Source organism: Rhea americana, unplaced genomic scaffold (genome assembly GCF_003343005.1).
Source record: "Rhea americana isolate MKP2758 unplaced genomic scaffold, rheAme1 scaffold_53, whole genome shotgun sequence".
Classification (NCBI taxonomy): Eukaryota; Metazoa; Chordata; class Aves; order Rheiformes; family Rheidae; genus Rhea; species Rhea americana.
In genome coordinates, this window is record NW_028186679.1 from 1,405,529 (window position 1) to 1,433,207 (window position 27,679).

A 27,679-nucleotide genomic window follows, 5' to 3' on the forward strand; every position below is an offset into this window, starting at 1 on the left:
GTCATTGCTAAAAACAAATTCAGAATCATGCTGAAGTTTGAAATTCTTTGTGCTGCAATGCTTGTGAGAAGTTCAGAGTGATTTAAAAAGCAAACAGACCATCCAAGCACCTAGCTCTGCTCTGGCTTCTACCGCARAGGCCACGTCTTTAAAAGGAACCTGGGCCCTTTGAGCCACGTGGCTTTGGCCACAAGGCCTTTTGTGAGCTCTGCATTGGACATACCTGACAGGGGTTGGTAGCAGGGGCTGCAGGAGAGAAGGCCATTAACTGCCTTGTGCTGGTCGCAGCAGGTTCCAGTTGGCTCTGAAACAAATAGGAACAGCCCACCACCCATCAAAATTTCTACTGCCCAGAGGAATGCACAGCACCTCTGCTCAACTGTATTTAAGAAAGGGCAGTAGCCATTAGGGGCAAGAGACACAAGACCTGTGAGGATGCACATAAGGACATAAAATGAAGACAGGTGAGAGAAGACAGGAGGATACCCAAAAGGGGACACAAGGAAGATTTTTGGAGGAAGTAGAGGAGACTTGTAGAAGGGGACATTGCTGGGGACACAGCTAGAGACACACTCTTGGCCACGGCAGAGGAGGTACACCTCTGAGCGGAAGCGTACAGACCCCCACATTGGGGGCAGGGCACTCCCAAGGGACTGCAGCCCACGGGCAACCCCTGCCAAAGTAGTAAGAAGCAAGGACCAGCAGAAAGAAAACACTACACACTGACCCCAACCTCCTGCATCACTCATCCCTCCCAGTCCCTTCCATGTAGTGACTYAGCGTGTAGTGACAGCGCAGAAACAAGGGACGTTGAGATCAGTAAGGGGACAGAGCCTGGGGAAGGGTGAGGAGACGTGTCTCCCATGTTTATTATCTCCTATTTTTTTCTTCTCTCAGTAATCAAAAGTTTAATCRGCAGTAGATGAAATTAAGTGGAATTTCAGTTTTGCCTGTGACAAGTACCCATCTCTGCAGTAATTATGTGAGGAGAAATTTAGACACCTAGATGTACCCAGGAACACTAGAAGTCAAACCCAATGCCTAAAACAAAATGAGTTTCTCCAAAACTCCACACTGTCACATGCACACAACCACCAAAGAATGAGAATAAACACTTTACTGGCACAAATCTTCTGGTAACTCAACCAGAAACCAGAGAAGATACTGTTTACAATTGACAGCTTATCTCTAAAAATCTTTTCATGAGCCAATGAGATATGACTAATTTTCTGAAAGACAATGTACTCAGCTGCTCTTTGCATAGAGCAAGAAGCTTTTGAAAGAAAAACATAAATTAGACCACAAGAATCCTCCCCCAAAACATATCATTCAATATAGATTTGTGTGACTTGAATGAAAAGGTTTTTGCCTTTTTTTTTGAATAAAAAATTCACATTATTTACATAGGAAAAAAAAATCTCCTCCAAGTCCCATTACTCAACTAGCAACATCTGATTTTCTCAGAAGAAAGTTTTCTAGAAATCTATTTAGAAAAAGGGCAGCTTTGCTATAATTCTTAAATTTATTTACAAGTTTAAATGTTTCATACACCTCAATTTACATAGTACATAGTACATCTCGTAGCAATTAACAGTGAATAAAGGAAAGCCAATATGCGTAATTAAAATCAACTTTATTATTCCAAAAACAGATGCCAAATATGCATTATATGTAATGCAAATATGCATTAAAATACATGTACAACTGTAACTAGTCAGCCTAGAAGTTTGGTATACTGTTTTATAACATTTGGAAGTTCTCCCCCACTTTACTGGGATGCCACTATACTAAACCAACAATGTAAAATAAGCGAATAGAAAGTTATCCTGGTTTTGAAAGAAAAACACGTGCTCTTACTAAAAAGAACTAGGTTATAATCAAGTGTTACACTCGGAAAATTCTAAAAGTTTTGTTAATTTTAGTTTTAAGTGTAGCTATCAATATCCATTCACATTTATTGGCACCAGCCCAACTACTTTAACCTCCAACAATGTTTACTTTCAATAAAGGCATTCTCTCTGCAACAGAAGTTTATAGTCCCAGGGGTCTACAACTCATTGCACAGAAAGATTWTAATCAAGCAATGCTATTCCTAAAAACAGTTCCATGAGATAAGTATACTGGCATGTATAATCGATAGCAAACACTTCTACTTGATTGGAAACTGCTTTTGTTTTTGAAACGTTTTCTTATAAGCCTAGAATTTCCAGAAAACATCTGTAAGGGTTGAAAGAAAAGGGTTAGTTCCCTACTTTTACTGAACAAGAGAACTGGGAATGTTATTTGAAACAATGCATGCTTGAAGCATTTTCTGAACTATTCTTTAGTGAGCAATATTGTCCTCTTTGAAGAAATCCTCTGTTGGATAATCAAACACTAATATATAGTATTAGCAAAAACTAATTCAGTAGAATCTCCAGGATTATAAAAGCACTATTTTCAAATCACATCCATCTACTGCAGTAATAAAAATTCTGAGAATTTTGTCAGCAGCACATCAGAGGTCAGTTATTTCTCTTATTCCTGCCATAGTTCTGTCCAAAACATGGCCCAAAGAGGTTTAGACATGTTTATCTTGCTGTTGTTCTCGCATTAAAATTTCTTTCCCAGCCACACGTGTGTATTTTAACCCCCAAAGCACTCAAAGAACAATCACTTTTTTTTTTTTTAAACTAACTTGGAGCTCTCACAATTCCCATTACTAGAGATGCACTGCTTCATTCATACAGAAGTTTTGTTACATTTCTAAGTAAGAAGAGTCTTTTTTCTTTTTAACTGATCTTTATCTTCAAAATAGCATTTGAACATTATTAGTCAGACTACATACTACAGTTTTACATGTCAATCCTTTAGCACTTAAGGTGTCACTCTCCAGAAAACATTCTGCAGTACGTATTATGGGGGTACCACTTCAAATGCGCATACAGCAGTGCAACCCCAGGAAGCTACGCCAAAACATACCAGTATACCTGCACAATTCTTTCTCCTCAACTTCAACACCTTTGACTAGACCAAAACATTGAATTCAACCCTGAGATTTATATTTCTGAAAAATTTTTTCCTGGAATAGCAGATGGAGAATGAGGAACTTGCTTTATTTTGTGTCTTATTCTGAACAGACACAACAAATAGATAAGTAACAGAAGCTGACAAGAGACTGCAGAGTAATCTTGAAGTGTCATACACACATCAGGTAGGGGGGAAAAAAAAAGCTATGCTGCATAAGACTACTGCATTGCTAGATGTACATTCTTCGAATTATCAGTTACTGTACCAAGGATGTTATCATCTTACTTCTAGTTTTTTCCCCTCTAGAACAATCTGGATTTCTTTGGCATCCAAAGTCTCGTATTTCAGTAAAGCTTCTGCTAAATTCTTGTGTTCTTTTGCATGAGTCTTCAAGATGTTCTTTGCTCGCTCATATGAGTCCTAATATTAAAAAAAAGGGAGGGGAGGGAACGGGGGAGAGGTGGATTCAATTTTAAACATTGTCTCTATATAAATACAGCTCTAAACAGATATTTTAAATCATATCTTAAACTTCACAGMTAGCACAGCTCCAGTCCCAAAGATTTAAAATCTCAATGTCATAATTGCTCAAAGAAATATTTATTTRTAACTTCATGCCACTTCTGCGTTTTGCAGAAGCAGAACCAGAAGTAGAACATAAGGATAAACACGAGTATTTTTTATATAAGACTTAAAAAGACCAACTAGACCTGAAAAGTGGATGCTTAAATTTAAATATATTTCATTAGACATTACACATATTATACAGCATTCAAAGCATGTTCCTCAGACTGCTGCTTTTAAAATCTTATTAAACTCGTTAAAAGGATTATGTACCTTTAGAAAACCACAAGCTACCCAGCAAGTTTTATTAGTTGCTGCAAGTAGTAACACATTTTCATTACTGTAAGCTTCAATTTGTTTTTAATTCTATGCAGATAGTTCTTAGTCAACTGAGTTCAGAAAGAGCCACAGCAAAAGTGTTAATATGTTATTCGATATAGATAATTTTCCAGGCTGACCAAACTAATTCAGAACTGTAGAACTCTGATCTGGAAGTTTTGTGATTACTGTTACAAACTTCCCTAAGCATCAGATATTGATCATTGCACGGAACAGGGTACCAGACTGAGTTACTCTGATTTGATCTGGTATGGCAATTCTGGTGTTTCTATACTCAAAGATTTAGCTGCAAGTTATGAAACATGGGAGTAACACAAAGCATTTGCATCTTCTAAAACAATTTATAGACTTTTTTTTTTCCTAGAAATAAAATAGGCAAAATACAAATCCTGACTAAATGTAAAAGGAAGCATTAATGACTGTATTAAGAACTTCTGACACCATCAACCTGTTTCCCACTGCCTGTACATGACTATTAACAAAATTACAATACAAAGATTCAAAATCGCAGTTACCTTAAACACTTGGGCATAGTTCCATCCACCACTATTTTCAATGCTATTTGAGTATCCAGTTTTCTAATGTGTAAGCTGATACTCAATTCATTTCAAAAAAACATGTAGAAAAAAAAAAACTTGCTATCTATATTATATGTACATATATACCTTACCCTTAAAAGTGTTCTCACTTCCTGTTCAATTGCAGACTGAGTTTCAGGGCTAACTTTCCCCGTATCAGTATAGGTCATAACACCAAGCTAAACAAAAAACAAAGGATATTTTTGTCTTGTCACTATTCCAATAAAGCTCTAAGAGCTTCACTATCTATTGCCTGTACATGCGAACAAATAAAAAACATTAATCAAAAGCTTAATGAAGTGCTTTCAATAGGAAAAGCAAAACAAGATGTCTATTCATGTACTATGTTATCACCGCAAAGTTCTGTTTTTATAGGTTACAGCAGAGCCTCAATCCTGATTAAGTGTTGCCTTACCAAAAAAAAAAAACAAAAAAACAAAAAAACAAAAAAACAAAACAAAACACGGAAGCCCCGCCACACACACACCATAGATCTAATACTCAATAATAATGAATGACTAAAGAAGTGGTTTTTGTTTTTAAAATCTACAAAAACTTAGCATTCTATCCTCCCTCCTAAAAACACGAAATGAAGTCCCTCAATTCCAAACTATTTGCTTTTATTAYGAAGATTTTCTGTAGACATTAATAATTTTCAAGGTCATTTTGAGGTGAAGATTTTTTTCCTTAATTTTTCAACTGCTATATATACAGGTTTTCTTGCTGAGTTCTGCATAGTAGGGCCAAAAAAAGTCAAATCATAAGGCCTACTATCCTTTTTGCCAAAACTGCTTGACCTCTGTAATCACAGTCAGCCAGATAGGCATTCAATTACAGAAGAGGAAATCTTCTTCACACTATACAGGTATTTAAGAACAATGATACTACCTTCTCGCTCATTCCAAACCTAGTCACCATCAGCTTCGCAATTCTAGTAGCATTGTCAAAATCACTGGAAGCACCTGGATATTAAATAAGCTTAAATTAATTACTAAAACCAAAAGTTAAACAAGCTAATCTGTAACCTCTGACCAGGAATTCTTTAACTACTGATCAGCTGACCTGTTGTGATGTGATCACTCCCAAATATGAGCTCTTCTGCTACTCTTCCTCCCATGCAGACATCCATCTGTGCAAGCAACTGGGATCTAGTTTCACTCCATCTGTCATTTTCTGGGAGCAAAGATACCTGTAAGATAGAGTTGTAGTGAGGTAATAACAAACAGAAGAAATACTGGATCAAGCTGAAAAATACCCTGGTTTATATCTGAAGTGGAGATAAAGCTTTTTACACAACAATTTGAATGCTCTAGGCTTCCATCTAGTATGTACACTTACCAGGTTGGCCGAGGAGCTGCCTGCTTTACCAGATGAAATAGCCCCCTTGAGGCCATAAGCAACACATAAAAGGAAACAATTTAAACCTAACTCCAGAATCTCACATTTAGGACCAGAAAAAAGAACTTTTTGTTCACAAAGGTCTACTCTATCTACTTCTCCTTATTCACACTTTTTACTGAGTATATATCAACTTGCCTGGAAAATTTAGACCAACACTTTTTATTTAATTGAACATGTTAACTTAAACAATATTCCACAGAAACAGATATAACTGAGATAGACAGAACAGAAGAACTTAAGCAAGAATAGCTGACATACTGAGCATTTGAACAGAAAGTTATCTTAGAACAAAGTAACAGATCAGTTTTCAGAAAAAGTTGCACTGGACAAAGAACTACTTGAAGTTTGTGTTAAAATACATTTGAGCAACTCTACCATTTTCAAATCTTTTAGACGTTCTTTGAAGTTTCATACATGGGAGCTATATTAAGATATGGGATGCAACAGAATCGCACATACTTAAAATTCCTTGCATATTTGATCCATCATTCATGCTAGCACATTTCAAATAAAGAGCTCTCTATCACACAGAAACGACGACCAAGGAGTTTTCCAAAACACAGCACGTAACGGATTATTACAACAGATTATAAAATGCATTATAATTTGATTTCAGTGAATAGCACTGTTGACAAATTCCTCAAAAATGCTCAACAGCAGACAAATATAAAATTTTTAGAAACACTCACATGTCCAAGTGTTGTTCCTCGTGTCATGATTGTAGCCTTGTTGATTGGCATTGCATCCTTAGTATAATATGCAATGATAGCATGTCCAGATTCATGGTAAGCTGTGATTGTTTTGTTTTTCTCATCAATTTCTACACTTCTACGTTCAGGCCCTTTAAGGGAAGGACATGAAATAAACTTGTTTTCACAGTTTGTCATCACAGTTCACACAGACTATAGATATGCAAACAGAGCATAAAATAGCTGAGGAACAGTGCACAACCAAAATTAACTAGCACTCATTAAATACTAAATGTTTACAAGTAGTATTTTAACGTTCAGAATGGACCTAACTCTATAGTCAAGTTGCTTTTAGATGAATAGATTAAAAAAGTCTGAATATCTAAAAAAAAAAAATCTATTTCATCTCTCAAGTATGAATGGACAAGAAGTATTTTTGGTGTGTGTGTCTCAGATGTTTTTGCTTTACTACATGCCAAGTTAGGTAAATAGGAGTTCCACACTTCCGATCATCTATTCTTCCCCTCTTCTTTCTAAATCAATGGAGAGGGATAGAATACCAATTCTGTGACTTCCTCTAGGCTCAAGTATAGCATGCAGTGTTTCTGATAACAACAGTCTTTCAAAAAAAAAAAAAAAAAATCACTCTGTACTAGATTTAACGCATTACTAATTCTGTCGTCTTAAAAGGTTCTATTCAAAATTAACTAATARAAGACTTACTTATAAGAAAAATAACAAGAAATCTATTCATCTGTAAAAGYAGAAATCTTGCAAAATAAAACTGTGTATTCTAAGATATACGAATGTCTGGTATATAAAATCCTACCCATTAGAATTTTGTCCTTAGAGAATTCTAGTTCTTTCATGGTTACCATGTCTTTTCCATCCACAGCTGCCTTTAAGGCAGCTTGATTTACAAGATTCTCAAGTTCTGCCCCAGAAAATCCTACTGTGCCTCGTGCAATTATTTCTGGATCAACAGCTGTGGGGAAAACAAACAAAAAAAAACAAATCTGACATTAGTGATATATTTCTCCTGAAAAAGCTTGTGACGCATCATGAATAAATATCAGGAAATGATCAAGGTATAAGCAAGAATCATATTCTATTAAAAAGTTTGTTATAACAAAAGAGTTAAGCCTGATGGCCAAAACACAACGAACTATTGTTGCTTTATACAACTATCTCAACACTAAATGCTGTATGATTTTTGTGTTCCTTTCTGAAGCATATGGTACAAGCCACTATTACTATTAAAAATGGGCTGAGCCAATGAACAAATTGTTACAGGAAAAGGTAAAGTGTTTACTCACATGGATCATACTTTATTTTGTTAAGGTACCACTTCAGAATTTCTGTACGGCCTCTTACATCTGGCTTGGGAACAGTAACTTGCATGTCAAAGCGACCAGGACGTATTAAAGCACTGAGGAAAAAGACAATTTAAAACAATAACTTTAAAGTGCTGCTGTAAATTCTGTTTTTTATATATATATATATATATAAAAATATATATATATAAAAATATATATATATCCTACCTATATATATATATATATATATATATATATATATATAGGTATATACCTATATATATATAGGTAGGATGATCAGATTGATTTTTGTTAAAGACATCTACAGACACTACTTCTGGCACAAAAGTGCAAAGAACATACTTTTCCAATCATTTGTATGTTAAAAGATAGCTTATACAGATGTTTATTACCAAAGTTTTTGTATCTGTAAGTAAGGTAAACTACTACTATTAACCATTACTAAAATGTATTGCAAACAAGGAACACGGTTGATTTAAGTATAAAAACTTGCAGAAACTGTAGATGCTTATTTAAGCAGCTTGTTTACTTTATCAGGTTTAATTCAACAACCTTYTTAATGCCAAAAATTGGCCAGCATCCATCCTTTTTCACAAAAAAAGCCCAACCACAACACTAATACTCTAGAAATTGCCACAAGCAAGTACCTAACTAGTTACTTGATCCTTGTTATCTCTTCCTCCATACCCTCCCACCAGCCTCTCCTTTTTTTTTTNTTTTTGAATACATACTCTACAGTATTGATCTACAGCTATTACTCACTTATCTAGTGCTTCAGGGAAGTTTGTTGCACCAATAATAACAACACCTTCATTAGGTTTAAAGCTGTAAGAAAAAAAAAAGAGTAAGAACATAATTAAATTCTTTTTGAACAGAATTTAAAGCTTTAGTCAATAATTATATTTCTTATTTGGAATGAAGTCAACTGGCCAATTAGGAAAAGACCTGTTAAGCAGCATGTTTGATCCACAAGAGGTCACATTTAACCCAATAACTGGTRAAAATATGTCCCAACATCCAAAGTTCAACCTATTCTTGCTACAGATATCCTAAAAARAATTGAGAAATACTTTAAAATAATTGCAGCTATTCTGCTACTATAACTTAGAACCTTCTATATTCTTTAGACCAGGGTCATTTATGCCACTACATGCACTACTGGAAACCAATTATGAGAAGCACTGTAGATTTACATATTTTGATCAATTTTCTTTCAGGTTTTTAAAATCAAAGTGGTCAGAGAAAAGATAAATCCACACGATATTCCAAACATCACTCATTCAAGCACTTTCTATAACCTGAAAATGCATTACTTACCCATCCATTTCAGCAAGAAGTTGATTAATGGTCTGTCTTGAGTAGGGATGCATTGGAGATTCAATTCTCTTCCCACCAACAGAGTCCAACTCATCAATAAATATAACACAGGGTGCATTTGCTTTTGCTTCCCCTGATGGAGAAAAATAGTTGAAATAGCATTTACACTGCACAAAATAATAGAAACTGTATGATTTAATTTAGGATTCCACTATTTCTATTGTTCTAGGATCATGAAGTGTTCTATCAGACATCACCACAACTGTCCTGACTTCAGTCTCTTCGAAATTAAATCCTTCTTTCAAATGAAGCAACAAATAAAAGTTGGCAGGGACATGGTGCACCTTAGTTCTCTTTATTCTCTCACCCTGCTACAGGAAACTACTAGTAAAATAGATTAAGAAATTTGTTGTATTTCATATCAACTGCACACAACTACAGGTTATTTCGGAGACTCAGGTACAGAGCATTGATATATTAAAAATATTACGAAATGCAATGGGTCTAAGTAGTAACTTATTTTCATAGATTCTGCTTGTTATTTCAAAGCAAACTACCTTCAAGTTTACAGGTATTAACAACTGAAAATAAAACCGTATTTATATGACTTTAAGACCACACACTAGTATGCACATACTAGAATGCAATTCATCCCAATCAGACACGTTGTTGATGTAGAAGTCATCTAACTTCTTTATCATCAATAGAAACATGCATTTATAAAGTGTGAAACATCTGCCATATCTTGCACACTTCCACATGAAATAAGCCACGTTTCTCCCATAAATACATTTTAAATGCTTGATATTATCAATCTTCCATTTAAAGAAAAAGGTACATTTTTTCCCCTTTTAATAACTATTTGTGTACTTAAAGTGGAAACAGTTTTCTGCTATATGAAAGCTATCAAACTAAACAGGCACTGGTCCTATCAGTTAATGATCGTTATAAAACCCTATATTCAGAGCCTATTGACGGGATCAAGAAAAAAATTTCAAATAAGTCACAGCAGACCTTATTCTGGTAACAAAAAAGAAAAAAAAACATAAACAAACCCACACTTATTAAAACACTGTCTCAACAAAATACTTAAAAGATTTTAATCATATGGAGGTGGAAAAAGCTACCACAATTATTTCCATATCTGAAATACTCAAAAGAACTGGCTACTCTGTAGAAGAGATTTTAATTTACAAAACACCCAGTTATATCTTTGAACTCAAAAGGAGTACTACCAACTTGAAAACCAATATATTTTAGAGGACTGAATTACAATATTACACCACAGCAAAGGTCAACCTTGCTTTTGTTGCTTTATCATTATCCTGTATTATAAAAACACTTATTTTTTCTAATATATGTGACACAAGAAGCAGCAGATGACTTAGCCATGAAGACATGAAAAGTCACTACAAAAAACCCACTCCCACACAACTGCATCCATAGATGCTATACTCTGATCCTGCACTAAACAAGTTTTAGTTCAGAAAAAATAAAGTCAACATAAAAATATGATGGAWCTAAGAAGGTTAATGTTATTTTATCTTACATTTAGAATATTTCATTTAGTTCATGGGATGTTACACTTCTAAACAAAAATTTTAATTCTCAATGGGAGCGTAGTTATAATTCTTGTTACAATTTCAGTGTAACTACTAGCCAGGTTTCTGCAGTTAACAGCTATTTATGGAATTCTGAGATTCTTCTGCTTACTCGGAARTTTTATTTATTAGCCTCAGACATTATTATTTTCCTGTAACTAAAACTGTAGCTAATCAAAGCACATACTCCAGCTACTTCTGAACAGCACCACTAAATACTTTACCTTTCCTAATAAAAATTTTAAGAACACATATTTAACTTACTGAATAAGCTTCGGATGCGACTAGCTCCTACGCCAACAAACATTTCATCAAACTCTGACCCAGATGCATAATAGAATGGAACATCAGCTTCACCAGCCACAGCTCGTGCAAGAAGGGTTTTACCGGTACCAGGTGGTCCAACTAACAGAATACCTGAAATGAAAACATATGCATAGTCACACACAAGAGTCTTGCTATACAGCTTACGTGTCTTTCACGCATTAAAAAAAGTAATTTATATTTGGCTTCAATACACTGTTAACATTCCATTTCAGATACTCTCATTACTTGCACTGCAAACGGATTTCCTTAAACAGATCTAGATGCACTTCAATACATTTTTAAACAAAAATAAAATTTGTAAGATTATTAAATAAAAGCAGAAGCCTGAAATACTCTACAAAATTACTGTTGCTTTGAACAGCTGAAACACTACTAGCATCCTCTTCGTATTGGGTATTTACCTAGATATCACATCGCTGATTCCAAAATATAAGACAGACTGTCATCTATCGCAAAGAGAGGAAAGGCAAAGTCCTTGTTTGTAGCCTGATACAGTATTTCCTATCATAATATCATGGTTTGTTAGATTACTAAGCATACAACAAAAATCTATTTCTGACAATCATTTATTTTTTAAAACATTCAAAAGTTATCAGGAAGAAACCAAAAGAAAAAAAAAAGAACTATTTGTCAGATAATCCACTGAAGTCTTAATAAGAATTACATTTCAGAATGAGGAGAATCACATTTTCTTCTTTTTCAAAACACCCCCTCGTAACTGTCCCAGATTTGTGGCTTTTCTAAAAGAGATGGTAAAGTCCCTTCTGAAAGTGGATTTTTATTAAACATTCTAAGTCACTGATTTTAAAACATGTAGAGAATTGACAGCAAACAGACTTCCAGGTCTATACATTTCAGATTCACTTGGCTTTTTACTACAACTAAACTTGATCATATTTTTTTAAATGAAAACACTTGTTTTGAGCCATCTAAAGCAGTTACCAAGCACTAGGGGTGCTGAAAGCAGCAGTGAAAAGAAGAAAGGCTTTTCAAGAGTATTAAAAGACAAAATGAAAAAACCACCACACCCACACATCGCACTCATGCACACTGCTCTGCCTTTCAAGATAAAGTAGTATGCACATTAACTGAATAATTAAAGAAGGTGCAGTATTATTTCCTAACCCTAAGATATTCCTCAAATAAGACAGTTAAAAAAAAGTCTTACATTAATTTGTGTGGGGTTTAGACTAAATTCTTGTTATGTACATACATCTTAGAGGAGACAAGATACAACAGAATTAACTTTGGTCACAGAAAGGTATTACCATTAAAAAAAAAAAAAAAGTCCTTATAGAAAGAGTTAAAAAAAGAAAAAGAAAGATCAACCTAAAAAGAAACTCCGGGTTACCTAAAACTCTAATCAAAAAGAGATTAATTTGGCAACAGTTTATGGGACATTATGGGCACACAATTTTTTTGATATGACTTCAAAAAATACTGGGTCTTAGTCATGTAAGTAAGGTTCTTAAGAATTATGAAATTGGTTTGATTTTTGCAGAGTTTGACTGGTTAACACAGTACCTACACAGTACACTGCTTTGTGCCACCTCCAYTTATTAGCCTTAAAGTTCTTAATAAATTCTTACTGAATTTTTACCAAAAGCAAGCAGTATCCAGGCATCTTTGCTCCTTCTATCAGAATACCTCAAATTCTCTCTTAGAATTATAAATGAGGAACCGAAGCTAACACAGAAAGCTTGCAATGTAATTGCCCCCCCTCCCCCCTTTTTTTTTCCTTTAAAGCAATATGAGCAGGCAGGTTGGACTAGATGATCTCCAGAGGTCCCTTCCAACCTTACCGATTCCATGAATACCTCATTTAAAGGACTACCCTTTAACTAATAAACTTTTACAACTCTTCCTGAAGACTCATTCCTCTCAAATAGTTTAGGGAGGCAAGGATATTCACCACCAATGTCATACATTATTTTACTGTCTACTGAGATAGTAGTATCTGCCGAGATAGTAGTATCTACCATTYTTCTTTTCTTTTTTAATCCCCTAACCCTGAATGAAATAAGAATATTCAGAGATCACACTGTAAATTAGTCATTCAATATAGAACGATGCTACAAAGGTAGTCATATATCTGATGTGTCTGATTTTCACTTCTGTTGAGCAATAATTCTTACCTTTTGGAAGTTTGCCTCCTAGTACAGTAAACTTATGTGGGTTTTTCAAGAATTCTACAACCTCTTGCAATTCCTGTTTAGCTTCTTCAACCTACACATTAAAAAACAAGCCAGAAATTATGACTAAATATATAAAGCATTGAATCTTTTTTAATAGGTGAAATTTGTGGTAGCATCTTGAATTTAATTCATCCTATTTCCTAGAATTGTTTATAAGAAATGGTAAACACTAAAGATAAAAACCTGATGGAATAACCTAACAGTTCAAGATCAGATCTTACTAACAAGATAAACACAGAATCAGAAATTTGTATGTCAAGAATTTACCCTGTTTAAAAGATATTAATTTATCTATGTCCTAGGGGAGAGACGGGTGAGAGGAGGGAGATCCTTATTCTGCTGCTGACACCTGAAGAACAGTTGAATAGAAAGAAGCGGGGGGGGGAGGAGGGCAAGCAAGCTTTACCATCAGCTGCGTCACTTCCACTTCTTTCTGCAAATCCCCATATTYCCTGTAGCCTAATACCAGATATCGTAAAGAGATGCTGCTAGGAGAGGAGACTTCAATGGCATTACCACCTTCTACAGTATTAGACCACTTCTGAAGAAATAGATGAAATGGGTACTTCGAGCCTCTGTTTTTATACCCCAACTAACCTACTTGCTAGTCTAGCCTTCACTAAGTTTGATTTTATAAGTCAGGAGTATATCTTTTACAAGCTTTAAATGCCTCAAAAAAGAAGCAGAAAAGAAAAACAGTGGTACAAACCTTCCAGTTCTGGGAGTGATCATATTATATTAGGCTTCTGTCTCCATTACTAAGTAAAAACGCAGCTACCACTTCTGACTGTGTTTTTCTAACTTACTATGTGAATCTGTTCTGTGTTCCAGAAAGTTAGTGATCATTCCTTGGAGAAAGGCTGGCATATAATTCTGCCTAGATTCAGGAACTTTTGACAGAAAGTTTCAGGTCAAGAGGAAGGAGGCAATTAATCAACCCATGGCAACTCAAGACTGCATTGCCTCTCTACTGCACAAAATTGAGAAATGCTATCCTGATGTTCATTCTTCTATTCATTTCAATGTTAAGATCTCAGGCTTATTGAAACATGAGGAGATGTTTATTCTTTAAAAATAGTTCAATGGAAAATTTTAGGTAACAAAACATTCTTCAAGCTCACAATGATTAGTCAAGCAAGAATTTACACACTTTTGAACTTACCCCCTTTACATGTTCAAAGGTGACATTTTTCAACTGAATTGGATCAACTGCTGCATCAAAGATGCTTGATGTTCGAAAACGTACTACAAACAGCAAGAACAAATTTACACATAAAGTCATTTCATTCAAAGAGAACATTTTGCACATCAGTGGGTATATTGTTAAGCCACTATCACATCTGCCATTTTAAAAAGTAATGTTTCCATTTACAAGTGTCCAGCAAGAATAAGATCTATTTTATATTTGTTTACATATAAATCTTCAAAATATTTTCAGTGAATCAATGATAAGAATATTCTTTGGTCATTTGTAGCAGAAAGCCCTGTATCCAGTGGTAAGTAAACAAAGCTAGAAGTTCCCCCTCAATGTTACTGCATTTGTTCAGACCAGATCCTAACTTAGCCCAATACTGAAATTCTGCATTTACATTAGCTCAGCCTTCGATCATTCTGGTATTTTCAACAAAGTTCTTATGATGGCAGTTTGGCTATACAAGTACCCAATCACTATAAACTAGCCTATGATTACAAATAAGATCCAACCAYTTTGCCTACTGCTGATCTAAACCATGCATCATCTACATTTGAAGACAAATACATAACCTGTAATAATCCAGCTTCTCCTCTGCTTTTTGTTTTTGAAACATGTAATTGTTTCACCAAAAGTATATGAAAAAATTATATATAATACATATTATGTATATTATTAAATGTTTGTACAACCAAAGACAACTGTCTTCATAAATATTTCATAGTGCTATGTGCTATTTTTGTAGTGCTAGCCAAAAAACAGTAAATAAGTCTCCAGTTCCATTAGCACTTTGAAATGTTACCCTATAACAATCACATTGCCTAAATACAGTCTATGTGTGCTAAGCTTACTGGAAGAAACACTATGAGTGAAAGAGTAAAAACAAAAAACAAAAAAAAAGAAAAAAGTTAACTAACCAGCATCAGAAAAGGAGCCTTTTCCAGGTAAAAATGAGGAATATACGGCAAGATAAAAACAAAGAACAAAGAGAAAGAAAGAAAGCAAACGTGATCGCCTTAAGGAATCTGTAAAAGAAAACAAACAAGTATTTTAAAACAGGTTGAATTAAACTATTTTCTGAATGCAAAGACAAAAAGATAAACTAAAACAACTCACCAAGTGTTTTTTGCAGGAATACCTGTGCTTTCAAAAAGCCTTCTGCAAAACCAGTTTTAAAAGCATCCTGATGTGCCTCTGGGATATTTTTTGTTTTCATTAACATATCTAAGTTTTCAACATCAACTCTTCGTTTTCTCAGGATGAAACCCTAAAATATTTTGCACAGCAGCATTAGTTTACACTGAGTTTTGATTTATACTTAACCATTCATTAATCAAGTAGCATTAGCCCAAGGTGAGAGGAGGAAAAACAAGCAAATGAACAATATAACAAACAATTCGGGTGCTGTAGGATTAGTTAGACAATACAGGGCAGTAGTCCGAGTGCAGAATCACAATGGCTCCTGCAGGGGCTTCTGAATTTTGGTTCTGAGCTGACCAGCTTCAGAGCCCTCCCAGACCCCAAAGGACAAAAGGCTATTGGAATATGTATGCTTTGTACCCAGCTCTGAAAAGAAAATGTAGCCTAGAGACAGCTCTGTACACAGCTAGCACAAGTCCAGGAGTTGTTACCTTAAGCTTTCTGCTTCATGAAAGGAACCTAGAGTTATTTCCAAATAGAAAATGTCTTCACAAGTACAGTTTTGATAGAGCTTAATCAAATATACATAGCATCCCCTACCAAAGCTAAGCACCACTGCATGGAGCTATCTTGGTGCATCATCTGTGGCGTAATTAGTCCACAGATGAAATAAACCACATAGGCCTAGAGGAAAGGAAGAATGAGAAGTTCAAAGCTAATTTACATGTAAAATCAGAACACGTGTTTTCACTAACCTGACTTTTGTACAGCCAATTATAAACTAATCAGACTACCTAGATTAATGTTGTTTAGCTAACAAGTCTTGGTGAGTGTCTGGTTATTCCAAGTCTAGATAGCTATCTACTGAATCAAACGTATACAAGTGAGTTTTTAACCCATAAACATTGAAATGACAAATTATGTACCGTGAAAAGACAGTAGTCACAAGCAAGTCAATTCTTTAAGCACTCAATCACATACTGAAATGCTTAAAAAGAAGTATGTTCTTCTATGTTAAGCTATTATGTATTGTTAAACTAGTTATATTTCTAATTAAATGAATATTTTATTCATCTCCAAACTGTTTTTAAAACAAAATTACAGAGTATGAAGAATTTAATTTCTAGGAATTTTTATACTTCAAAACAATGATAAAATTTAAACATTTTTTATATTCAAAATATATTAAGCAAATCTGTATTAAAGAGGAAAGCAAAACATTGTTATTAGTTCAATTTTTAGGCTTAAGAAATTTTTCACCTTGGTACAAAATATCCTTCAGAAATTGTGAAGATTGATTCAAAAGAAAGTATTCGATTCATTCAAACCAACTTCATGTTACTTGTATCATAATGTTACTACCTTCAGAAGTGAAGAAAGTGAATTCTTTGTTTCTGTGAACTGTTCAGATGTTGATTGCAGGCGTCTTGCTCTTGATCTCAAAGTCTTAAAGCCTCGGGACTGTATATAAACTTTAAAAAAAAACAAAGAGAGCTTTTCATTACTACCACTGCATGTACACACATCCACTAAGACTTCAGAACATATTACATGAAAAAGACTCTTTATTGTGGTTTAATTATACATAATTCCCCTCCCCCACCAAGTTGAGCAGATGGTTTTCCTCAACTTATGTCTGAAAATGTGGGGGATTTTGTGTTAGTCATTATCCATAGCTATCCCATATCCAATGTGGGAAAATGAAAAGAACTGCATACAGCAACCTGTAGGTAAAAAAAAGAAATAAACTGGACAAATGAACGAAAACTGCAGTATTATAAATCAACAGTTAGGCGATCACGAACAATGCATGCAATCTGAACTTGAAAGTAAACTACTTACTGTTTCACAACATATTTTTCCTTAAAGTTTCTGCTAAATATTCATGAATCTATTCTGTGAATTATGGATAATGGCCAATCCTATCACTATCTTAGGGAACAGAAAAACACTGCTGAAATGAATCTAGGAATGCTGACTAACAAACATGAAACATTTAGAAGATAATCCAGAAGAACAGCAAAAAAGGTTCCTGCTTTTGAAGGTAAATTCTAAAAACTCAGCTAATAAAGTATCCTGAAGAGATCAAGAACGCCTTGTATGTGCTGTTAACTTAGAAACTGACAAAAGAAATGAGGCTGGTTAAACACAGCAGCTTCTTCAGTCACACCTCAGTAACCCTGTCATTGAAACTTTGTATTTATTATACACCTCAGGAAAGTCAGGAACACAATTAAAAAAACTTTAAAAGCCACACACCTAACAAAAGAAGATTAAGATAACCACTAATTCCAGTTAATCCTGCAGTTTTAACCAAGCCTTCTCTTATCACAGAACAGTATCAGTTAAAAAAGACTTCTAGAAGTCATCTAGAAGTCTGCTCAAAGAAGGGCCAGCTTCAATACTAGATCAGGTAGTACAAGGCCCTGTCCAGCTCAGTTTTGAAAGTTTCCAAGATCAGGACAACACAACCTCTGTTCTGTCATGCAATCTGTTCCAGTGTCTAACCATTCTCAGTGTGAMAATTTCACAACAGGAATTTCCCATGCTGCAGCTAGTAACTGTCACCTCTAAGAGGTGCAGAGCAAAAAGGTAAGAATATGGTTTCAATGGCAATGCGATCATCCCTTGCCTTCTCTTCTGCTGCCTATAAAAATGTCACATTTTAACTTCCCTCTGTACATCAAATATTCCAAAACCTGCATCCCTCTTAATGGTCCATCAAAACCAAACAAAGCCAGTTTGCAGCTTTCTCCAATTTGCCAGTCTCTCTTATAACTGCAGGTCCCACAAACCAGACACAGGATCCAGATGGAGCCTCACAAGCTTTGAGTAGAGGACAGTAATAACTTCCCTTGAGTTCTTGATATTGCTCTTCCTAATGCAGCCCTGTTACCTATCGCACATTCAAGAGTAGTTTAAACAAGTCAAACACCTTRAAAAGATCACCTGGATGAATATAGCCCGGTTCAACATGTTTATTGATTAGAAAGTAGTCAGCTCATCTATCACCTTTTAAGAATACAATGCACAAATCCTGACAACTTCAAACAAGATTCTCTAGTTACACCATATCTACTAACTTCATTCTGCAGACACACTAGTAAATTATAGAGATCTTCAAATTCAGCAACTCAAAGGTAAAGATAATGTTATGATTTAAAGTCTTAATATAATTTTAAAGGTTATTCCTGGAAGTTTGCCAGTACTTCCCAAATTATTCCTATTTAAGACAGAAAAAAAAAGATAACTTTCCCAGAAAAAAAATATATATATTATATAGAATTAAATATAGTTTATTATTTTATACCTGGCCAACACCGCAGATCTGAACACAAACTTTGGAGGGGATTAGGATGCTGTCTGTACAAGAAAGATGAGCGTAAAGCACTAAAAACATCCACAAAACCTGTAAAGAGATAAAACAAACTATAAACACCCTACTTTAAATGCTAACTAAACATCACTTCTGAGGCAGGCAGTTTTTTCTTTATTATATTGAATACAAACCATATTTTATTATAGTCCTATAGTGGACAGGGAGTTTAGAGAGGAAACAAGGCCAAGATAAACTCTTGTCCATGGTAATTCAGATAGWAAGTCACAAAAAAGTTTTTTTCATTTTGTATTTTATATATTATGATACAGTTATTACATAAGTTAGATAGAGCTAGAAAAGCAAAAAGGAATCTTGAAGTTTTCACTACATTTTTTAAAGTTACATTACTGTAATAACAGCTTACAAGCTAACAAATGAAATAGTGAGAAACTTCAGGGGGGAAGATAGTTGCTAATTCTCTAGTAAAGTACATTGCAGAATCTTCTTCAATGCTGCACACTGGAGATTCTAATACAAACTAATTATGAATACCTCAGTTAAAAATACAAATACTCTCCTTACTTTATGATCAGGAAAGTATATACACAACACAAAACTATCAGCATACCAACAGTCATCCACAGTATTAAGAGCCACCTATACCAACAGTACATCCTTAAAGTTTTAGTTATTTCCTTGGCCTGTGACAGTTTTCCATYTGTAATTTTGCCTGATGAAATGATCAGTCTGGTGAACTTTCATGACAATCCAACAAAGCTGTAAAGCACTGGAAGCACTTGCAACTTTCTTCCTCCTGCTGAGCGACATGCCTTTAGAAGCACTTTTTTAAAATGCCTCATCACAATACGATTCAATACCTTCTCACTAACAGTAGCCTCAGACAGTATTTCTCTGTCCTTTCTCCCAATTGCACTACTAGGTAAGTAGTATCCCAAAACCCAGCTATATGCATGTTTTTCTATAACATATTTTTGTGCATCTTTATAGAGATGCTTCTTTTGTAAACCTCCCCTATGCAGGGGGAGGAGCAATGTTTAAAACTAACCTCAACAAAATATCTCAAACTGCAAATTGCTATTGGTTTACTTCAGTAATGAAATGCTTTACATTGGCTGTTAATAGCTTCAAATTCTTTTTTAATGTCCTGATATAATGCTTAAACAAAAAAGGAATAACTTTTATATAAAACTGTAAATGTTCACGAGCATGTTTCATTAGTAAACTAGCATAATCTCGTTTTTCCTTCTGATGAATTAAACTGGTTGTTAATAGCTCAGTTTTATCATTAGAGAAAATGCACTTGTAACATAACTTAGTTCAGACAAGTTAAATAGCAGACAACTTCAAATCTGAATCTGAAGAAACAAACCCAAAAAATCTCAGTTCAAATTTCCAAGAATCCCAGAATTCTAAAAGCATAATTCTTGAGATGACCTGTATATAACAAAAACATTAGCGCTCTTTTTCTGAGTTTTTAAATTTATTAGTTATCTACTGTAGAAGAGATTAAACTGAAGAATAATTTTGTTCACTTTCATAATTTAACTCTCATTAATTTTTATTTGCATGTCACTCTGAAACATACCATGCTTATTTTCAAAGAAGGACTCTGCAGAGACGTAGGATGTATGCCACTGGGAAGAGACTTTCTTTTCGGCATAATAGCCAGGAAGCAACCTGTTCGCTAGTTCTTTGAACTGGTTAGCTTTCAAATCAGACAATCCCAGATCTCTTAAATTCAGTATTGGCTGGAAAACAGAGTGATAAAAGTTCAAAATATATTTAAGACTACCTTAGAGAGGAAAAAACCATTAATGAATTACTTTTCAACTTATTTTGCAGCATCTATATTATACAGTTCAGACTGAAACTTTTTTTAAATGAAGAGAAACAAATAAAAGGACACAGCTAAAGAAAAAATACTGACTAGTTTTTCCATATGCATGCATTCATATTTTCACTGTCAAAGGAAATTTATAGCAAGTAAGTCTTCTTCCCAGTTCAATGTTCTTTCTAACACCTTCCCTGATTTGAGTAGACACAGAAACAAATGCTGTGTTTTCTAATTCTTCCTAATCTGTAGKACAGGGTGAGAGACAGGGGCAGAGATGTACAGGAATATCCATCCATTGCATTTCATCTAACTGAGCAGCCTGCAAAATACACCAAAACTCCAACTTTTCCAGCCAGCCTTTTCACAGAAAGGATCAAGACAGGACAAATTTAGCAGTAGCACAAAGACCAAATTTTAAAAGCCCAGAGTTAAAATACAAATCAGCCACGAGGTGGGTAAACACATAATGAAATGCAAAATTTTACACGTAAAAGGGGTAGGAGCTAGGCCTCATATTTCCTACAAAGAAAAGCAAGGTAATTACGAAAAAAAAAAGAAAACATGACTTAGGTAAGGCACATCCACTTGAGATGCTAAAGTAGCCTTGATTAAAGTAATTTTAAACTTGCATTTTACAGATAAAAGAGTAACTTTTAAAAATATTATACAAAGATAGACTTAAGCTATTCTAAATATATACTTGCATCTATCTCTTGATTAATAAAATTATCTAAACATGTATTTGCATAGATTTTTAATCCATACAAATTATTTTAATGTTAAAATATTATTGATTATAGATCCTTTTTTCCCAGATCTATTTTTAAATAAGTTTTCTGTTCAACTACTTTCACAGTGAGACTGGATTTCCAAGAAAAATACATGCATGAAATTACTTGAATAAAATGCCAAGGGGAAAAAAATGTAAAATAGATACCTAAAGTACTCTAGAGTACACAGATATCTAACACACTGAAGTATTTTGTTTTAAATTGGATTTATAAGTAAGCAAAGTACTCTGTTTTAAAGGCTAGATAGATTGTTGCTCAACAGTTTTTATACAAGATAAGAACAAGTACATTTTTATCATCGTTTGACTTTTATACATGGTTTAGAAGAGTAAATCAAGCCTTCCTGCTTTAGTCCAACAATTACATACAGAATTGAAATGAACATGAAGGATGAAGAAATTCAAGAAATCCTGAAATATTTTCCATGCCCCTTCAAAGAGGATACTACTTACAAATATAAGTTTAATCTTGCAGCACAGAGCATACAGGTTCAAGTTCTCAAAAAAGTGATTTTTGCCTCCCCACTGATTTAACTTCAGTATTTCAAACTTCATGTACTGTTTAAATATTCATTGATTTTAAAAATCAGTCAACTAGCCAGTCAATCTAGTCAACTTTTACTTAGACCATTTAAAATTTTTTTTTTAATATAATTTTAGCATCCTAGAAGGAAGCAAACTGGTATACAGTGGAATAGAGATAAATCATTAAATGCAAAAATATCTATGGATTTAAAGGATTATCTCACCAAGTGGAACGACAAACAGAACTGAATAAATGAAACATGCTTTTAGTTCCATTCACCAGTCCAAGTCTCATACTAAGATTAATTTTTATTGCCAGAAGCAAATATCTCTGTATTCACACGGAATCACAAAATAGAGACACGAATATATCTATGGCATCCAAGTTGATCTGGAAAGTTGTGTAGTTACAGAGACCCCTTGTTGACTCCAGGTTTTTCCTCTCAAACATTTTTAGTTAAGAAATCTGTTCCAAGAAGCTAGTTGAAAGAGAAAAGAAATGGCAAGCTCTCTCTCATCTCTAGTTTTGTGCCTTCTGTATTTTGATTTTTCATTAAGAACAAACAACATCTGACTATGACAAATATTTCTTATAGAAAAAAATAACACTCAAATTTAATCTATTCAGAATCCAGTAACATAATCGAAGGCAACAGTTTTCTCACAATATATACAGAAACTAACTTTGCTAAAACTCAGTGAGTGAAAAGATAAAATCAGGTTTACAAAAAGGAAGATCCACTCTTGTTACTTTAACAGACATTAAGCTGAAAATAAAATAAAAAAGCTTTCCCTCCTTTGCAAATTACTAGAGATAAATACYAGCTGTTTTTTGCTTATTAATCAAATCCTATATATTTGTAGAACTCTTATCGCCAAATCGTTGACTTACTGAAGTTTTACCTGTCAGAATTGTTCTATCTGCTCACATGCTGTTTTATTTAGCCTAATTATTTTACAGAATAAGTCAAATATTAAATTCACTTATAATTGAATTAGATCTGAACAGTAACAGTTTAAGTCACCACTTTTTCCAAGTTTCTTCATACCTCACTGTGCTGATGGTCATGTTCTGGGGCAGTGTCCCTCTGGACAGGCTGCACAGAAGCTGAGCTGGCAGTGGTAGTGGCGCTTTTTGGTGAATGAAAGGCATTGATAAGGTGACTCAGAGGAACAGTGGCCTGAAGGGGGAGAAGAAAAAAAGCTTCATTAAAAAAAAAATAAAGCATCATTCCAAATACCAATGTACAATTACAAGTCTTGTACCACACTCTTTAACTAAGGATTTCATAATACCTATAAAAGTTTCAACACCTCAATGTTAGTTGATATCTCTGTCTACAAAAAATAGAAGGCATACGTATGCATGACAAATCAGAAGCTCAMCAAAGCTGGAGAAGACAAAAAAAAAGCTACATTTCCCAGGTTTCAAACATAAGCACAGTTCAAATAAACTAATCAACAGATGCTCAAATAGGGAAGTGAGATACAGAAAAATCAGTATTTAAGCAATGCAAACACTGCCATCAATTTGCACTGAAGACAACATTTAGTTACAAAAGGTTAATGGACAGCTTCTTACAGGTATTTCTCAACTGGAAGAGCATCACTATTACACTTACTGTATCTTTCAGGATATTTTATCTTTTTTTTTTTTTTWACGCCATGTTTGCTGTATTACTTGGATATATGTTGCTATAGATGACAACACAATGGGAATTGCTGCAGTCCACTGACATGTTACAAGCTTAAATTTTATTTGTCTGAACCGATTTTAAAACTTTGCAGAACTGAAAATGGTTTTCCTTTATAGTCTCTAAGCCCTCATCACAGTCAAATAGGTTTCTCCCTCTTCCAAACATTTTTTCCTACACAGCAACAAAGGACACACGAAAAGAAAATGCAATCAACAAGAGGAGAAAAAGAAGAAAAACAGTAACAAACTACTTTTATACTGAAAAGTCTGCAAGCTGACACCATGTCTCAAAATGTTTAGGAGATGTTAATAGTTATTGTCATTCAAACCGTTACTCTTCTTTGAAAATGTTTGTTCACAATATTCCTGAGCCTATCTTGGTATCTGCAAGACAAAACTGGAAAAATCACCTTTCTAATATACTTCATAATACAGTTATATGGGGGAAATAATCTCTTCACACAACATATGTAGGAAAAAAAAAAGCCAGTGGTAAATGAGGTACCTCATATACTTCATGGTAAATCTTAACTTCAGATATTAATCTGAAATATCATTACATAGTCAACTCTAGATTATTCATGGACAGTTACCCAAGTAAGAGCTATAATCAAGCAGGTAGCATCAACTTGCTCTTGAACAGAAAGTTCACTGACTGCTTTTGAACAGCAGAGAACCACAAGATTTTATCAAAGACTTACTAATTCTGAGATCTCCATTCTTAAGTACTACTGCCTCAAGTACTAAATATTTTCCAAACATCACCTATTTTAATCAACAAATTAATATTTATGTAACTTGAAATATATATCTTTTTCCTGCATTATACTGGTTATTCCCRGAAGTTTCCTTTACGTTTTCTTCCTTGGGAATCTTACTTCAGCAATGTACTCAAGTATCAAGAACAATACAAAGTACATACACTTACTACAGTTAATGCTGAAATAACTGAGTGCTGCTGAACTTCAGAAACATCCATTTCATGGATGTAAGTCCAAGTGCATATGTCAGGGCCCTTCCCTGCACATGACCACCATGCTTATTACATGTTACAAATAATTCCAACACTTTAAAAAAGCAGGTTGGTATGCAAGAAAGGGTTGGAATGCACCTCTTATTACTGGCATAATTCCTTCCATTCCTTGTAATACCTGATTAAGCCCCTGCTATGAATGTCTTTCTGCAAAAACCTCCGTCTTCCATGGTTAACTGCATAGAATATCAAGAGAGACAAAGCTGTGTGGCAGGAAAACTCACTCAAGGTTAATTGTGTAAGGCTATAATTAAACTCTGGAAGTTCACGGTAAAACAGCAAAGCCTCCTAAGGTTACAGCTAGCATCCTAACCACTAAGAAAGCTTTCCTCTGAATTTCTCACTATTAAAAAGTGGAATTACATATCCCTGAAAATATCACAACTTCATTGTTTTACTACAGTGACAAAACAAAAATAACGAACAAATTCACATATGGAAAGAATGATTAAATCTCATTGTGGAACAAAACCATCACACACTAATCTCCCAACATAAAACATGAGAATGAAAGCAGTGGTTCGGGCCAAAGCCTACATAGTGTGCTAGTCCCATCCTGCTCACTGGATGATAAAAGATGCCTTCCAGATCGTGTCTAGATTGCTCTATTTAAAAAACAGTGAAAAAACTTTTCTTCCACTAACTTGCCTAATCTTACAGCCATTTATTTTTGATCTTCCCAACAACGCGTGACAGTTGCATAACTTAGTAGCTGGGGGGGGGGAGCAACCTCATATATTTCTGCTATAAAAATAGATTTGTAAGAAATCGTTTATTTACCTCTTCATTTCTGATTTTACAAGCTTTCACTGCACCTTCTCCCCTCCCTATCAGCTCTCCCCCTCTCCTCCCCAGTTAAGGACCCCGAACTGCTGCAGGCTGTCACGGAGGAGCGGTTCCGCGCTCCCGACGCCTGCAAACGCCATCAGCTCCCACACGCTCTTTCRCCGCTGCGACACTCGATGCGGGTTGGCCCACAGCCGGCCGCGATGCGCCCCCCTCCCCCAAAACCAAAAAAACACGACGACACCGAGACTCGGCTCCTCCTCCTCCTCCTCCCGACCCCGCAGCTCCCGGCGCCCGAGTGCCCCCGCCCGGCCCCGCGGCCGCGCACCTGAGGCTGCACGGTGGAGAAGGAAAACATCCTCCCCGCTGGGACGGCGGCAATGGCGGCGGCCACAACGCCGCCTCCTCCTCCGCTCCCCACGCCGCAGGTAGAGGCCGCGCCCGCCCGTCAGCCCCGCCCGCCCAGCCCCGCGAAGATGGCCGCCCCCGGCGGCCGGCAGTGACCAGGCCCGGGGCTGTCCCGGAAGCGACCGGAGATGGCAGAGCTTCCGGGTCGCCCGCCCTTCCGCCTCCCCCCACCCCCCGCAGCCGCCGCCTAGCAACCAGGTCGCTCGGCAACCACTGTGTGCCCCCGCGTTTGCCCGTTACGCCGCGCGCAGGGCCAAACCACCAGCTACGGGGCGGGGGGCGCTGCGGCGCAAACCATCCTGCCGGGCAGGAGGGGGCCGCGGGCGGGCCCCGCTGGGACCCCCGGGGCGAGGAGCAGGGGCCTCCGGCTCCCGCGAGGGCGGTGGAGCTGCCGAGCCGGCCCTGGCTGCGGAGTTTCCCCTGCCGCGGCGCTCCTCAGCGCCGCCCCGGCCCCCGAGGCCGCGCGGCAGCGGCCGAAGCTTTCCGGCGAGCGCCGGGAGCGGGCGCCCCGAGGCGGCTGCGGCGGGCGCGCGGGCTGGCCCGGTGCGGCCCGGGCTGCGCTCGAGCTCAGGCACCGCTGCGTTGTCAGAGCGCGCTTGGAGCTCGAAGGCTTCCTCTAGACCCCGAATATTTGGATTGCTGCTCCGACAAACACTTCCAGCGGGGGGGACGGGGGGGGTGTGTACGCTGCCTCCGCACTCGTTTAAGATACGTCTGGAGAGCTGCAGACACTATGGGTATCCATAGCAGTGTCCCTCGCGTCTTAGCTACAGCGCACAACGCACTGGAGATGTCGTATCAGTGAATACTCGGGCAGATAACCTGTGCTCCAGGTTGCTTCRGGTACCTCACTTCAGCCGTTGAAGCCAGCTCTAGTAGGCCTGTGTTTCTTCCGTGTTGCCATCGTGTTACAGACCTATATTAAGTATTTGGTTCTTCGCCACAGTTGACTCTATATGGACTAAGCTCAACAGAAGTAAGTTAATTTTAAATTTGTCATTTAAGGAAAAGATCCTAAAGCCAGGTCAGCATTACAGTCAATCAATAGGCAAAACCCAGGGCTTTGCAAGAATATCAGAAGAGGCTCTTTACTAATTATCAAGCTAGACAGGTTTTGCCACTTGCAGTCATTTATGTCACATTCCTTATAATCACTACTCCAGATGCCTTCCTCAAGTACTAAAAATATTTTTTACGGAGTTTGCGTATACAATATCTAGAAAAAAATCTGTACAAGTTAGAATATATACCAATAAATTAAATGCTGTTACATTCAGTCAGAATGTAACCTAGACAAGGTCATTATGGGCATACACCTCWACATATGGCAGAATTTGGTCTTTGATAGTCACCCTTATGCTATTTTCCATGTCCTCTCCAAATATTTTTTGTTATTTTTGCTATTTTCTCTTTTGTCTGATCACTGTTCTTCACTGCTCTTCCTTTCCTCACTGAAAGCACCACTCACACCAGCTTACAGTGGTCTGAATTAGTGCAGCCACAATGCTGCCTCCTCTGCCTTCATGCATGTCTGTCCTCTCTGTTTTACACCAGCACTCAGATGATCACACAGTGATG

General features: G+C 36.2%; 1 protein-coding gene across 1 annotated transcript; it reads right to left on the reverse strand.

The window, feature by feature from the left end:
* Positions 1–1,614: 1,614 nt before the first annotated feature.
* YME1L1 (YME1 like 1 ATPase) lies at positions 1,615–26,160 on the reverse strand. The gene is made up of 19 exons (XM_085318297.1): positions 26,022–26,160; positions 23,228–23,359; positions 20,615–20,777; positions 19,000–19,098; positions 17,052–17,161; positions 15,666–15,816; positions 15,467–15,574; positions 14,520–14,602; positions 13,298–13,388; positions 11,100–11,252; positions 9,235–9,367; positions 8,680–8,742; positions 7,897–8,009; positions 7,410–7,565; positions 6,581–6,732; positions 5,553–5,679; positions 5,379–5,452; positions 4,583–4,669; positions 1,615–3,429 (listed from the first exon to the last, which is right to left on the reverse strand). The coding sequence occupies exons 1-19, from the start codon at positions 26,049–26,051 to the stop codon at positions 3,286–3,288; spliced, it is 2,169 nt and encodes a 722-aa protein (XP_085174423.1). The 5' UTR covers positions 26,052–26,160; the 3' UTR covers positions 1,615–3,285.
* Positions 26,161–27,679: the final 1,519 nt, after the last annotated feature.